Genomic DNA, 15,473 nt, shown 5'->3' on the forward strand with positions numbered 1-15,473 from the left:
AGAGAGAGACAAAGCGTGAGTGGGGGAGGGGCAGAGAGAGAGAGACACACACACACACACACACACACACACACACAGAATCCAAAGCAGGCTCTAGGCTCTGAACTGTCAGCACAGAGCCCTACACAGGCCTCAAATTCACAAACAGTAAGATTATGACCTGAGCCGAAGTTGGATGCTTAACCGACTGAGCCACCCAGATGCCCCGCATGGAGTCTACTTTAAAAAAATCTTAAAAAAACAAATTAAAAAAAATCTTTAAAAAACAGAGTTTCTAGAGTGGCAAATTCAGTTCCTCAGTCACACAGGCCACATCTGAAGTGCTCAATAGCCAATGGGGCCAATGGCTATCATACTGGATAGTACAGGTATAGAACATTTCCATCATCACAGAATATTTTTTTTTTATGTTTATTTATGTATTTTGGGGGGGAGAGAGAGAGCACGAGCTTCGAAGGGGCAGAGAGAGAGAGGGAGTGAAAGAGAAAGAGAGAGAGAGAGAGAGCAATAGGGAGAGATAATCCCAAGCAGGCTCCGTGCTGCCATTGCAGAACCCAATGTGGGGCTAGAACTCATGAACTGCAAGTTTATGACCTGAGCCGAAACCAACAGACAAACCGACGGAGCCAACCAGGTGCCCGGAAAGTTCTTTTACGTGGCATTGCTATAGGAACTCAAATGCAGGGACAGCTACTCCAGGGCTGAGAAGCTAGGAAGGCTTGTGCAGGGAGGTGGACCTTGGGCTGGGCTTTATAGGACTTAAAACACACAGAGGAGATGGCGGAGCGTTGGATGCAGCAGCGACTCCCAGGAGAAACAGGGAAATCGTACCCTTCTTATTTGCATAAGGGCACTAAGGGAATGTTGAATGGATGAAAGAATACATGAATGAGTAAATGAGTGTAATGATCAAGGCAAATACAGGCGAAAGTGACAAATTAATTTGGATTACGGTGTGTGTGTGTAAGTGTATTTGGTCTTGTGTTTGTGTGTACATGTGTAGGTGTGTATACATGTGCACATGTATATATGTGTGCGTGTGTGTGCATGTGTGTGTACATGTGACTACACACATGGGAATATGTACATGTGCATGTTGCAGGGATGGGGGAAGGACAGGGAGAGGCGATGGGCCAGAAATACAGGTTGCCTCATGAACGTTGTTGAATCTCTGAATTCCAGGGTGAGTTTGAACTTAGCTCTGTTGGCAGCTGGGAGCCACAGATGGTATGTGTGTGAGCTGGGAAATGGCGGGATGTGCCTGGCAGAGTGCAGGGGATGGGCCAGAGGCAGAGAGAGCCCCTGGTGTGCTCCAACAACATGGGAAAGCCGGCTGCTCCAGTTCTAAGGCTGGGGAGGGGTTCAGAAGGAAGTCACGGGAAGGGATGGGGTTTTCTCTCACTTCTTCCTGGTAGTGGCACAGAGCTCCTGAAGTGGCATGCCCTGCCAGGCGGTGCAGGCAGCGTGATGCGGCTTGAGCAATCTTCACCCCCGTAGGGCACGGAGCTGCTGATGAACCGCCTCCCCCTCCCAAGAGCTCGCAGTGCCGGGAACTGGGGTGTGTCTGAAACATTTTTAGACAAATTTTAAAACAGCTCCGGTCCCAACCAAGGGACCTGGGCTGGAATGACTTATGTAGTGTTTGTTCATCCCTGTCTTTGGGGACTAGACCGCAGGACACAGGTGCTGAGCCCAGCCACCTCTCCAGGGCAAGGCCAGAAGAGCCGTGTCAGGAGACAGTTTGGCAGAGGAAGAGTTACTCTCTGAGGGTGGAATCCAGGAGGGCTTTGTGAAGGAGGTGGCATTTTCCCTGGCCTTGCAGACTGGCTAGGACATGGACAGGGGGCAATAGGAAGGGTGGGAGACTCCAGGTGGGGGACCTGCAATCTGAGTCAGCAAAGGAGGAATCCGCAGGGTTCAGGGCAGAGAGTAACCCCGAGGTCCTGCCTCCCTCTCACTGCCCCGTCTCTGGGAGGCAGCTTGAACCTCAATCCAGAAATGGTGGCGGGGCTGGGGGTGGGGTAGTTTTTAGTAGAGAAGGTGCCTGATCTGTGTGGAGTGATGTGTAAAGAAGCAGAGAGCCTGGAGGCAGGCAGAGCAGCCAGAGGAAGTAACGGCCCCATTCTCCCTTCAAGAATCCCTCCTTTAGTTGGCCCAAACCCTCAGCATTTTGTCCCTTGCAGGCCACTGTTACAGGGCAGCCATCCCCTGGAAGGAGGCGGGCAAGGTCTACTCCCAAAGTTGATTTACTACCGCAGCAGGCTATCGGTGTGATAGGTGCGGAGAGACTCGCCCTGAGGAGGGCTGAGCACAGGACAGGCAAGTTTCAAAGGAGAGGAGGCCTTTGCAACAACATGTCGCTGGGGGTGGGGTGGGGCGAAGAAGGCTGTTTCTGCCACAGTGGAAGGTGTAGTGGGGCCGCCCTCTATTTGCTAGGCCCTCACCAAGCAGCTCCTGTAACTGTGTTTATGTCTCATGACACTTAGTGCTTTTGTCTCTGGTTCTCTGGCTTAGCTCCGAGAGGTCAAGTAACTGGTCCAGGCTCACACGGTCAGTGGCAGAGTCTGGACAGAGACGCGGGTGTGCCTGAATCAAAGCTCGGCTTTCTCCACTTTTCCACACTGCCTGCAGGGGAAAGTAGGGGAGAGCTAGAGGGGAGGGGGGACTGGGGTACATGGTTCAAGGATGTACTTTCTCTATGGGACTAGGAAGTCCTAGAGTGCCCCGAATCACAGCTGGCAGCTCAAAGGCCACCCGCCCTGACACCCTACTCGTTCTCATACCCTACATACAAGGTACAGATTCCTCCTTCTGCTCCTGACCAGGAAGCGGGAAACTCAGCTGTTGAGTGGGTGTGGAGAATGTTCCCTGATAGGACTCCAGCACCCTGGGCCACACTCAGACATACCCCTGTTCTTCCTGTGTATATGGCAGGGGAAGGATAAGGAGCTGCCAAGACTTAGAACTGGAGGCAGGGTCCAAGGAGGAAGGTGGAAAGCAGACCAGCTGCTGGAGGTGGAATGGGTGGGGTCCAGCCTCTCTTTTGGGGTCACAGGGGCCACCTGTGACAATGGACGTCAGATGGTGGTGGTGGTCCCAGGGAGCCAGCTGCCTTCGGGGGCCCCAGCATGAGGCCAACGGAGGGTTAAGGGGGTGAAGCACAGACAGGGAACAGAGCGGCAGCCCATGTCCACAGGCAGGATGGCAGCCAGTGCTAAGAGACTCCAGCAGTGGGGATCTGGATTCTGGAAAGGGACTGGCATGAACTAGGCGGGGAGGGGAGAACTTGGGTGCCACAGACGTCCCAGCACTTGGGCCTGGCTAGGGATCTTACTACAGGAATGAAAGAAGAGGGTGGGGCCAGGGCTCAGATCAAGGGCAGGATCAAGTAGCCAATCCTAGAGGTTTGTGCAGAGCCCCACGAGTCAAGAGTTGGCCCCAGGGGGCTGGGCCTGTGACATGGCTCCAGGGGACAGAAAAGCCAGCAGAGCCCAGGGATGGGCCTTTAGCAAGCCAGGTACCCTAAGGCGACACACCCATTATGGGACTTCCTTAGGAAGTTTAGGTTCAGTAAAGGACCCAGGGAGTCCCAGGGACTCGAGAGTATCAATTTCAGAAGCTAAATTACTGTCAACAGAAGGGAGGATGTCCATGACTTTTATCTGTCCTACTAGAGACACAGGCTTGCTAGTTTCTCTCTTTTATCTTAAACACAACTCAGTCCATTCCTTTTCTGCGCCCGTCTTGAGTCATTGTTACCTAAAAGGAGTCTGAGGATCAGTGTCTATTTAGTATATGCCATCTGCACGCATCAGTGGTTTAGAGCAAGAAGAGACCTAGCCCCTCCTTTATTTTACTGACAAGGAAAACAAGGCACAGAGGGGTGAAGAGGTTTCCTGAAGGTCCAGAGGCCCAGAGTCCAGGCTAGGGACCCCCCGGCCAATGCTCCCTTTCCCCTGCATCCCCCACCTCATCTGGACTTGCCATGGTAACCAAGCCTCCTCCAGCGTGGGAAGCAGAGGCTGCGTAGCCGTTACCTAGCAACTCCCCATAACCAGGTCAGAGCAGGGGGAGGGAGGAACCATGTGCTGCCCACCCTGGGGAATTCAGTCCCGCTGCAGTGGGATTGCCCACGTCAGAACATGGCCACAAGTGACCCTGGATAGAGGCAAACCCGGAAGCCCCTGAGTGGAGAAGTCTCACGCCAACATCAGTGATATTGCCGGGATTGTGGCACAGACCTGGCTGGCTGGGGCCTCTGTCCCCAGAGCAGACCCAGGGCCTCACTGTGTACGGTTCTGGTTTCTGTGAATAGCATGGCAGCTGTCCTCACTAACATGCTGGCTTAATATGCACGTGGGAATCCATTGCGGGGGGCTGATGGAAGTGTGTGTGTGTGTATGTGTGTGTGTGTCCATGTAGGCATTTCAACTTCGAGGGGAAAGCCGAGGAGCTATGCTGCCTCACTTTGCCTTCTTGTTCCTTAGTTATCCCAAGAAACGTTTATGGAATGCCCTGGTCGTAAGATTTGTGCATCTTCTTCTAACATTTCCTGTAGATTAGGTCTTGAAGGCCATTGCCCACTGTCACCCTACCCCACCCACTTCCTCCTTTAGGGCAGGGCTCTGCCTGGGTTCTCAGGTTCTGCCCCCTACAGGGTCCCTTCCATTGGTCTAAGGCAGTCACGGTGGTCTCATTCTCTTGGAAATTGCTGGTTTAGGAATGGCATGTGATCTAGTCATGCCAATGGGATCCGAGGGAATGGCTGCCATATGACTTCTGGGAAAGGTTTTCCTCACAAATTTAAACTGACATTGTCAGTCCGCACAGGATGTCTGGTACTGCAACAGCCACTAGGAAGAGACACCCTTGATGTTCAAAGGATGGCATCGTTGAACCACTGAACTCAGCAAGCCAGGAACTGCCCTACCTCCGGCCTTGTATGCGATATAAACTCCTCGTTGCCTGAGATACTTCAAGTCAGGGTTTCATCCTCCTGATGGATACTCTTGCTTTCGTGACCTCAGGCTCAGTCTGAGTGGGGCGCTCAATAGATGCCTGGACAAGGCTTGATATTAAAAGTAAAAGACCCAAAGGAGACAAATGTCCCTCTCGCTGAGTAAGTCAAAGATATGACTCCTTGGTTCTTTGTCTCCTACGTTGGAACTATAACGGAACCTGCAACTACAGGACCAGCTTCTTGAAGGTTGAACAGACTTCTTCCTGAAGGACCTGAAGGCTTCTCTTACATTGCCAGTGCCTAGCACACTTCATTCATTCATTCATTCATTCATTCATGCAGTGGTGCTGAGTCTGGTTCCTCTCTGCTCATGAGAGCCAACTGTGCACATCTAATCCCCGCTCCAGATTCCCTGATGTCTTGTTGGTAGTTTGAAATCAGCCACGGTGGGGGGTTCTTTTTTAATTTTTTAATAGACTTACTTTGTTTTAGAGTACTTTTAGGTTCACGGCAAAATTGAGCAGAAGACGGAGTTTCCTTACACTTCCCACACGTGCGTAGCCTCCCCCGTTATCAATCACCCCCACCTGAGTGGTACACTGGTTACAGCTGGTGAACCTACATCAACACATCATTATCACCCAAAGCCCATAGTTTACCTCCGGGTTCACTCTTGGTGGTGTGCATTCTATGGGTTTTGACAAATGTGTAATGACATATGGCCACCATTATAGTATCACAGGGAATAGTTTCACTGCTCTAAAAATCTTCTGTGTTCCACCTCTTCTTTTCTTCCTCCCACCTCACCCTTGGCAACTGCTGATCTTTTTACCGCCTCAAGAGTTTTGCTGTTTCTAGGATGTCATATAGTTGGAATCATACAGTACGTAGCCTTTGCAGATTGGCTTCTTTCACTTAGTGCTAGGCATTTAAGTTTCTACATATCTTTTCATGGCTGGATAGCTCATTTCTTCTTAGCACTTTATACCGTACCATTGTCTGGATCTACCACAGCTTAGTTATCCACTCACTGGAGGACACCTTGGTTGCTTCCAAGAGTTGGCAATTATGAATGAGACAGTCATAAACATTCATGTCCAGGTTTTTGTGTGGACATGTGTTTTCAGCTCCTTTGGGTAAATACCAAGGAGCATGATTGCTGGATCGTATGTTAAGACTATGTTTAGTTTTGTAAGAAACTGCCAAACTGTCTTCCAAAGGGGCTGTACCAGTTTGCGTTCCCACCAGCAGTGAATCAGAATTCCTGTTACTCCACATCCTTACCAACAGTTAGCGTTGTCAGTGTTTTGGACCTTGGATTTACAAAAAAAAATGCTTATTTATTTACTTTGATAGAGAGAGAGCATAAGCAGGGGAGGGGCAGAGAGAGAGAGAGGGAGAGAATCCCAAGCAGGCTCCATGGTGTCAGCACAGAGCCCAATGCAGGGCTCAATCTCACTACCATGAGATCATGACCTAAGTCAGTATCAAGAGTTGAACGCTTAACCAACTGAGCACCCAGGTGCCCCTGGACCTTAGATTTTCTAAGAGCTGTGCCATTGTATCTCATCATTTTAATTTGCATTTCCTTAGTGACATACAGTGTTGAACATCTTTTCATGTGCTTATTTGTGATCTAATATCTTCTTCAGTGAGGTGTCTGTTCAGCCCTTTTGCCCATTTTTCATCTGGGTTGTTCATTTTCTTTTGTTGGGTTTTAAGAATTCTTTGTTTATTTTGGATAACAGTTCTTTTCTTTTCTTTTCTTTTCTTTTCTTTTCTTTCTTTCTCTTCTTTTTTAAGTAGGCTCCACACCCAGTGTGGAGCCCACTGTGGGGCCCAAACTCACAACCCTGAGATCAAGACCTGAGCTGAGATCAAGAGTTGGAAGCTCAACCAACTGAGCCACCCCGGCGCCCCTGGATAACAGTTATTTATCAGATAGGTTTTTTTGTAAGTATCTTTTCTCATTCTGTGGCTTGTCTTCTCATACTCTTGACACATGGTAGGAATATTCACAACACAGAACCGGCAAATGTGACAAATCAGGGCTTTCCTTCAGAGAGCAGTTGTTAAACATTTATCAGTATACCAATGCATGTCTGCATCAACCATTTATTGGGTGAACTGTTTGTGCACTCAAAAATGTTCAGGGACTCCTGCGTGGCTCAGTTGGTTAAGTGTCCAACTTTGGCTCAGCTCATGATCTCGCGGTTTATGAGTTCAAGCACCACATCAGAGCCTGGAGCTTGCTTTGGATTCTGTCTTCAGATTCTCTGCTGCCTTTTCCCTCCCTGCTCATGATCTGTCTCTCTCTCTCTCTTTCTCAAAAATAAATAAAAACTTTTAAAAAATTTAAAAAAAATGTTCAGTCCAGTGGGGGAGGCAGGCTCAATGAATCACTGACCATATTACAGAGTTCTGAATATCGGGATAGAAGCACAACAAGGATGTTTATAGGAAAATGAAGGAGGAACATCTTCAGCAGCCATGAAGTTGGGATGGCTCCCCAGTGGGCCACTTGAGCCCTGAGCTAAGTATTTCAAAGTGAGTAGAAGTTGCATGGATCCATACTGCCCAATAAGGTAGCCACTTGCCATGTCTCACTATTTAACTCACTCACACCAGCCACATTGCAGATGCTCAAGGGCCACAAGTGTCTGGAGGCTGCCACGTTGGACAGAGCAGATAGAGAACTTTTCCATCATCATCACAGAAAGTGCTATTGGACAGCACTGATCTGGACAAAAAGGCGGGGGAGAGGCATTCCAGGCAGAGGGAACTGAATGGGAAAACCCTGAGTTCTGAGACAACGTGACTCATTCTGAGGGGAGATGGGCATTGTGGCTAAACAAACAGGCAGCAGTCAGATCACAAAATGTCATTAGTGCCAAGCCAAGGAGTTTAAACTCTAGCCTGAAAGCTAATGGGAGCCTCTGGAGGCTTTTGAACAGAAGCCTGATGTCATCAAGTTTGCATGTTAATACGATCTCAGTGGTAGTCAGTGGGCTGGATTAGAGGGGGCCAACCCAGAGGTGGAGAGACCGGTTCTGAAACTACTACAGTTGCCTGGGAGAGAAGCAAGAGAGGATTGAAATGAGGCAGTGACTGTGGCACAGATGTGGACAGAGGGCAGTGTAAAGAGATGTGGAGGACCCACTGGGTGATTGTGTCTGTCCCCTACGAGATGCTTCATAAATAGTTGTTGGTTTAATGAGTGAATCAGAGCTGAGCCCAGATTGTACAACAGGGTACATGTCCCCTGGCATCCTAGGTGATATCTATTGCACAAACAGGTACAAATGCGTTTCTTTTCAGCTGGAGGAGGAAGGGGCAATAGGGAGAGAGGCAAACAAGAGAGATGGTGGGGAAGGTGGCTTCCTTTGTCCTGTGTGATGGAGAGAGGGCTCTGGTGAGAAGGGAATGAGCTGTGAGGGTCCCTTGACCTAGGAAGTGCCTCTCTGGGGGTCAGGGACAAGGGCTACTCAGAAGTAGGTACAGGCCATTCTCCACGCTTCCTCTTCCATGACTGCCTTGCCACGTGGACTGCAGGGCAGATTTGGTTTCCTGAAGGACTGGGCCATTTCATCAGCAGACAGGTGCACAGTAGGTTGGCAGCATCAGGAAAGACACTTTCTGCAGAAGATGTTCAGGGACAACGGAACATGGCCAGAGTAGGAGACATTAGCTGACGATGCTTAAACACATGAGAGATACCAGCCTCCCTCCCTTGGACTCTAGGAAGTAACTGGAGATATTGAGGGCCGTTGGCTAAAAGCTACTGTAACTTGGGCATCAATGTGAATATCACTTTGTTTGCACCTACAGGTCCATAAGGCCCAGGACCTTTGGGTTATAGAATGAATGCTAGGTGACATGAGGCAGGTTTCACTTGCTCATTCATGAAACAAATACTTGTTGAGCCTTCTGTGTGCCAAGCACAGTGCTACATGCTGTACCTACAGTGGTTTACAAAACAGAGATGATCCCTGCCCCCAGGGAGCTTACAGTCCAATAGTCCAACAGACTGGTATATGTGCTAATCAGGGAAAGCACCAGCAACCTCAAGATAATCCAATAGGAAGGGTTCTTTTAGATTAAGGCCAAGAAAGGACAATTTGAGAAAGTGACGTTTAAGCTGAAGAGGGAACAAGAGGTATGAAGGCTTTGGGGACCGATCTTTGGGCATCTGGAGGCTGAGAGAAGGCCAGTGGGTGGAGGCATGGCAGCCAGGAGGGGAGGGGTGCAGAGGAGGCTGGAGAGGGAGGCAATGAGAGACCTCACGGGGCCACATCAGGACTTGGATTCAAATTTAAGCACAGTGGCAGGGGAGTGACGTGATCAGACTTGTGTTTTACAAAGATCACTCTGGCATCTGTGTGAATGGACTGGGGATGAGAGAGTATGCAGGGAGAAACGTGTCAAGGCTTATTCAGTTGCCTAAGGGAGAGGTGATGGTGGCACAGCTGTGGTGTTGGGAGAGACGTGGAGGACCCTGAGTAGGATCGAGACAAAAATTTTTCTTGTGACCTTGTTTTGGTCTACACAGGCTGAAGAGTTAACTTTAGACAAGGCAAACAGCAAGTATTTGCTCATGCCAATCAGTGCCCACTGTGACCTGTTTCGCTTTGGGTGAATGAGATCTGACAGTGCCCCCGTCACATGGGCCATCCCCCTGCCTCCGAGCAGGACCACACCTGATGCGAGTCCATTTTATGTTCAAAGAATCCTGAGAAAGACGTTTCACAACTTCTGTAACCTCTGCTTCTCTTTAAAATAATCACTACTGGGCAACCCCTGTTTGTATTTCATCTGGATGCCTCTCACCCTAAAGTTGCTTGATTCTTGGTAGAGATGAAGATGCTGACAAAAGTCACCCGGCCATCAAATAGGAATGACGTCATAATGACAGTTCTGAGTCCTGTCTCTGCTCAGAGTGACTTATTTGTGAGCAACACAGAGAAGTGCCCGAATATCCCGAGAAAAGGGATCTAATTAGATTTTTGTAGCTTTTTAGCTGCGAAGTTCTTTGCTCTTGCTACTTAAAGTATGGTCCGTGGACGGAGTAACATCACCTCAGAGCTTGGTAGAAACGCAGGGTTGAATCAGAACCTACATTTTACCGCATTCCCTGGGCAACTCACCGGCACATTAATTTTGAGAAGCGCTGCCTCAGATCAGATGCCTAAGGCCATCTGAAAGTGGGTGGGCAGTGGCAGGTACCAGACATCTGACATGCAGCGAGCCTCAGCAGGGCGTTAGGAAAACCGAACTGGTTCAGCCAGATCTAGACTTTCTCTGGAAGCTCCCTGCCCCCAGGTCATGCAGAGCATTTCAGCTGAAGTCACAGACAAGGTGCTGTTTCCCTGATTGTGTTGTGGCTGGAAGGAGGGCCGAGTGGACTCAGGTAGAGAGCAGCTCCTCATGCGTTCCTCCAGGCAGCACCAGAGGCCCAGGGACATTGCTTCCCAACCCCCCCCCCCCCCATATGGATAGTTTGGTCCTTGTCCTCTTAGCCTGGTCCCTAAGGGCCTTAGCTCCCTGTGGGTGGTTAGGATGATTCTTGCTTCCTTCTGCATTGAGCCACGTGATGTGCAGGGGCAAGGCTGTTTTAGCACCTCAATTAAAGACTCGGGCGGGGCGGGGGGAGCAGAACATCCAGTTCCAGGGGTTCTGGAAGCCCTGCCCGCACTGTGCGGTCAACCTCTGCAGGCCAGTGACCCCTGCCCCTGGAGGGGAGTGTGACACAGACACGGGACACAGCCTGGCCAAACAAGGGCCCTGGGCGTATCACTGCTTTCTCGAGACGTGTTTCAAGGCACAAAATCCAGGCCAGAACCAAATCAGCTCCCTCTCCCTTCACTGGGGCTGGTCCTCCCACATAATCAGACAAATGGATGAGGTCTGTGGGCTGTTTAAAGCATATGGTTTGTAAATACTGTAAAACCAAACATCACTTTTGGCTTTTATTTACTGTAACATGTTCACATTACCTAGCACCAAAATAGCTTTTAGGTCTTCTCTGCCTTGCTTTTCTTTCTCCCTGTTCGTTCCTCTTCGTTCCTGTGGTGTCTTGCTCCCTGCCTTCCGTGGTGTTCACGGCTCTGCTGTAACTCCTCCTTCCCCACCTGCTGGATCCCTCCTTCCCCTGGTTGTCAGCCGCAGGCCGGCCTGCTGACTCTACTCCAACGTCTTCCTCGCCTGTCCCACTTACCATCTTGCTCCCTTTCCCTCCCTTTGTGTCTCACGCTGCTCCTTGATCTTTTGAAACATCTCTGCTACCTTTTCCTTTCTGTTCTTCGATTTCTAAAGGCTGCGAGCCAGATGTTCCTTACCGTCACCTGACTCCCCCTGCCTCTCTCAGGCTATTTTCTCTTCCCTCCCAAGACTCGCCGTGGAGTGCCTTCTTTTCCCCCTTTTCTCTAAAGACAACAGAGGGATCACAGAATCGTAGCATTCAGAGTCAAAGGGACGCAGCCTATGTTACCCCGACAGTTGCTTCTGAGCCAGACACTCTTTCTTCTCCTTTCACCCTCGATAACGGCTGCCCCCGTCACTCCTTAGAGCAAGAAGGGCTGGGGAAGAAGACAAAGGAGCAGGCACACCTCACCCCCCATCATTCTCCCTCACCAACACGTGCACCCAGCCTGTCACTTAGGCCTCATCACACACACACACCCTCTTCTCAGGTCTCTCGGCGCAGACGTGTTTGCTCCCAGGCTCCACCAAAACGCTGTTTCCTTCTCCAGGGTCCCTTCTCCCCAGCCAGGCCAGCCTGTGCTCCACACCCCCCAGCTGAGCCCAAGGAAACATAATTCTATTTTGAGGTGGCAGGAGAGACAGGGGCAATGGGGTCCCTCTCCCCAGGTGCAGCTCTTGGGTCGAGGCTGGAGAGAGGATGCCAGCAATGACTCTACGGCCAGATCCAACAGGAAGCTCCCGTCAAAGCCGGCTCCCTCCCAGGGTCAAGTTCAGTCAATCAATCAACCAATCAACAATTGCTAGTCAATGCTCTTGTGGAGTGGGCTTCCCTCTCTGCCACTGGGCAAAGCATCCTCAGGACAACGGAAAACCAATAGAGACCCAAAGAGACACCCTGGGAGTTGTAAAACAATGGCTTTAAAGTCCCGCATTCTCAGCCAGGGCTTCTCCGAGCACTTTACAGAATGTCAGATGCTGCTTTCTGGGAAACAGAGGTGACACCCAAGCAAGCCACTGGGGATTTGTGAAAAACCCGCCATTTGCCAGTGCTGGGCTCCTCACGGTCTCTGTTTCTCAGGGCTGAGGAGCACTCCGGCGAGGGAGGCGAAGGTCTCCGCTGAGCACGGGGCAGGAGGCCAGCCTCGCCCAGGCTTCCAGGCACCCGCTGCTCCAGTCCCGTGTGGCTGCTCCTCTGGTCTCAACCCAGCAGTGCCCACCCTGGTCGCACAGGAGGGACGTTGCCCTGCAAAACCTCAAGGGGAGCGGGGCTCGGAGGGAAAGCCGAAACGTGGCCCCACCGAGTCCGGCTCCACCCTGTTGTTCTGCGTCCAACGCTGGGATGTGGATCTCTGCTCAGCTAGTCTCAGTGAAAGTCCCAAGACCAGGAGGAAGCGGTGCCATCTTAAGGACAGGAAGAACTTCGGTTTCATGTCTCTGCCCCACCCCCACCCCAACTTTCCCCCTGCCTTCCACACACCCGCTGAGGGGAGAGCAGAAAAAGAAGTACGAATAGAATTCTCCACCTGACTTCCTTTCATATCAACTAATGAACCGACCGCATCGCCAATAAATTACTATTATCGAATGCACATACACATAGGCGCGTGTGTGTGCACACGCACATACACGGATGTACACGTAGTTCCAGCGGTTCTCCCCTGCCCCCTCTCTTGCAGGCAGCTTCAGACGAAAGCCTCGGGCCCCACCGGAAGGGGCTCATCGCATCATGGGGGCCACGTAGTTGGCGGGGAAGAGGCCGAGCTTGTTGTGCAGGCGGCCGGTCCACCAGGACGGGTTGGAGCTGTCCAGCACCTCCACCACCTCTCCGCAGCGGAAGCCCAGCTCGTCGTCCTCAAGGGCCTCGAAGTCGTACAGCGCCCGGGCCCACCGCACTCGCTGTCGGGGAAACACAGAGGGGTCCTGCCGAGCCAGGGCGGCTGGGCTGGCCTTGGGAGCCACGGTCACACGGAGGAGGCTCTGCGGCCAGACAGAGTCCTCTGTGAGCAGTCTGCCCTGGAGGCTGGCTTGTGGCTCTCCAGAGACGCCCCAAGCCCCGCCGGAGCTGCAAGCACACCTCGCTGCACGATATCAGAACTCCGAGACTCAGGACTTTTACCCGCGGAGATGTTATTCTCCAAGGCCCCAAGAGAATCCTGGACAACTACTCTCCCTACATCGATACGTGGTCTTTTTATTGTCTTCAGGGGACAGAGAGGATGGCAGCGTGCCCAAGCTGACAGCCCACGGTGCTAGCGCAACCGAGGCAGATGGATCGCAATGAAAAAGGCGACAGATCTCCCTCCCCTAGAGCCGGAGCCAGGACAGGGCAAGGCCCTGCGGCCAGACGACGACAGACCGGGATCGGCTCTGCCCCGGGGACACCTCTCCGCCCTCACTTGCTGGGTTCCCACCACCTCCGTTCTGAGCTCCCAGCAGCGTGTCTCTCCTGGAGGACCGACCATTTCCTTAAGTGCCCCTCTTGCCACCTTCACTGAGCCCAGAGAGGGAAGGTTCACGTACCCCGGCCACTTGGAGCTGAACTGGGTCTGTGTGTCTCCGGTGCATGAGGGCGGCGTTCATTTCGCTGGTCATGCCCACGCCACAGTGCCCGTCGTTTATGTCAAGGCTGGTTCCCCGGCGTTCCTAGAAACACATATAACGGAGGACCCTGTCACCGCACCACATCCCTCTCAGCCCGCAACCCCCCCCAAACCCCGCGCCTTGCTCAGATGCCATGGACACAGCCAGTGTTCCAAGAATACTTGCTGCTGATGACAATAAGCCCCAGCTGGTGGGGTGAGGTGGAAGGATAGCAAAGGGACCTTCGGCTGTGAAGACCATGCCAGATTTCATTCATTCAATCAAAGAATATTTATCAGGCACCTGCCCCGTGTGTAGTACTGTCCTAATCACCGGGGATTTGTAGCTGGAAAGAAAAGGTCCTTGTCTTCATGGAGGGTCAGTTTAGAGGGGAAACCATACACATTTAAGTGTAAAGAGAATGTCTGAGTCTGCCAGGGTAATAAAGGAAGGCTTCCTAGAGGAGGTGATACTTGGCCTCCAGCTTAGAGGAGGAGAAGGATCAGCCAGGAGAGGGCATTTTAGGCCAAGGAAACATCATATAAAAAGCCCCCAAGGTATGAGAGAAAACACAATCGATCATTCCGGTAACTAAAGATAGTGCAGTGTTGCTGGAATGTGTGTTTGCTCCAGGAGTGGGGAGGGTGGGGGGTGGGGAGGTTTGGGGAGAGTCTGCAGGAGAGAGGCTGGGGAAACAGCTCACAAAGGGCTTAGTATGCCCTACTGAGGAATTTAGGAACGAGGTTATCTGGCCGTATTGTCCGTCTCGGTAAGCGGCCCCAAATCCCATCTGGAACAAGGCAGGGGATAAATAAATAAATAAGCAAGGCTCTATTGTGGGTGTTAAACTGCTTTTCTTGTGGATCCCCACAGCCAGATGGGTTAAGGGGCTGACAGGAAAATGGAGCAACGGTTCGCTGGATCCTCAGGGTAAGAATGTGCGTGCGTGCGTGTGTGTATGTGTGTTCAGGCGGGGAGCCAACGAATTCACAGAGACTTCTTTGCCAAGAGCAGTTCCTACATCACGTTATCATATTTCTGCCATTTGGGAGGTCCCGGGTCTTTATGAACTTTGTCAGCCCTCCCGGGCTCAGATGAGGCCGGGCCTCAGATGGCCCTCCCCTGCCCGCAGTCCCAGGACCACGACAGACCCCCAAGCACGGACGGTTGTACGTGACACTGTAGGGAATTTCCCCACACTAAGTGGCCTGAGCCTCCCCTTCCCTACCTCGCTGTGCCCACGTCATTGTTTGGAGGTACCTGATGAAAGTGGGGGTGCTGTAGATAGCGCTGCTGCTGTGGCGGTGCCGGGGGGTACTGCGAGGGAGGGGGCGCTGGATGATCCGACAGCTTCCGGTTCATCGACGGCCGGATTTCTTCTCCCCCGGGCCCGCTGAGGTGTGGGCCTCCCTGGGGCCTCCGGTCCAGGCTGTTGCCCCGGTGACCCTGGGAGAGCACGAAGGTGATGTGGTTCCATCCTCCTCCCGAATCTCCGGGCCCCACCCCACCGTCCTGGCAGCTGTTTCCAGACTTTGCTGGAGAGACAGCTCCAAGAAACAGCTGGCGGGGGGCGGGCAGCCTAAACACAACCGGTGACAGTTCGGGCCCTCGCAGTTTCAGAAGTGGCCTCTACGTTCTCAGATTCTCCCAGGCTGGGGATTTCGGGCCTTTGGTTCACTTTCCACGTGCTACCCAGTCAGTCCCTTCCTAGCGGGCTTGTTTTTCTCTGTGT

The 15,473-nt window shown here is 51.9% G+C and overlaps 1 protein-coding gene across 4 annotated transcripts in view; it reads right to left on the reverse strand.

The window, feature by feature from the left end:
• Positions 1-10,901: 10,901 nt before the first annotated feature.
• GRAP2 (GRB2 related adaptor protein 2) overlaps positions 10,902-15,473 on the reverse strand; it is a 68,290-nt gene continuing 63,718 nt past the window's right edge. For 3 of the 4 annotated variants that reach the window (XM_086712214.1, XM_086712213.1, XM_086712215.1), the window contains 3 exons: positions 15,002-15,187; positions 13,682-13,804; positions 10,902-13,138 (listed from right to left, as the gene is read on the reverse strand). In XM_086712214.1, coding sequence (XP_086568340.1) covers positions 12,878-13,138; positions 13,682-13,804; positions 15,002-15,187 — 570 coding nt within the window. In that variant the 3' untranslated portion in view covers positions 10,902-12,877. The remainder of the gene's footprint in view (positions 13,139-13,681; positions 13,805-15,001; positions 15,188-15,473) is intronic. The other variant, XM_025926717.2, reaches the window with a different exon arrangement.

Source organism: Puma concolor, chromosome B4 (assembly GCF_028749965.1).
Source record: "Puma concolor isolate L17-30 chromosome B4, mPumCon1.1.hap2, whole genome shotgun sequence".
NCBI lineage: Eukaryota > Metazoa > Chordata > Mammalia > Carnivora > Felidae > Puma > Puma concolor.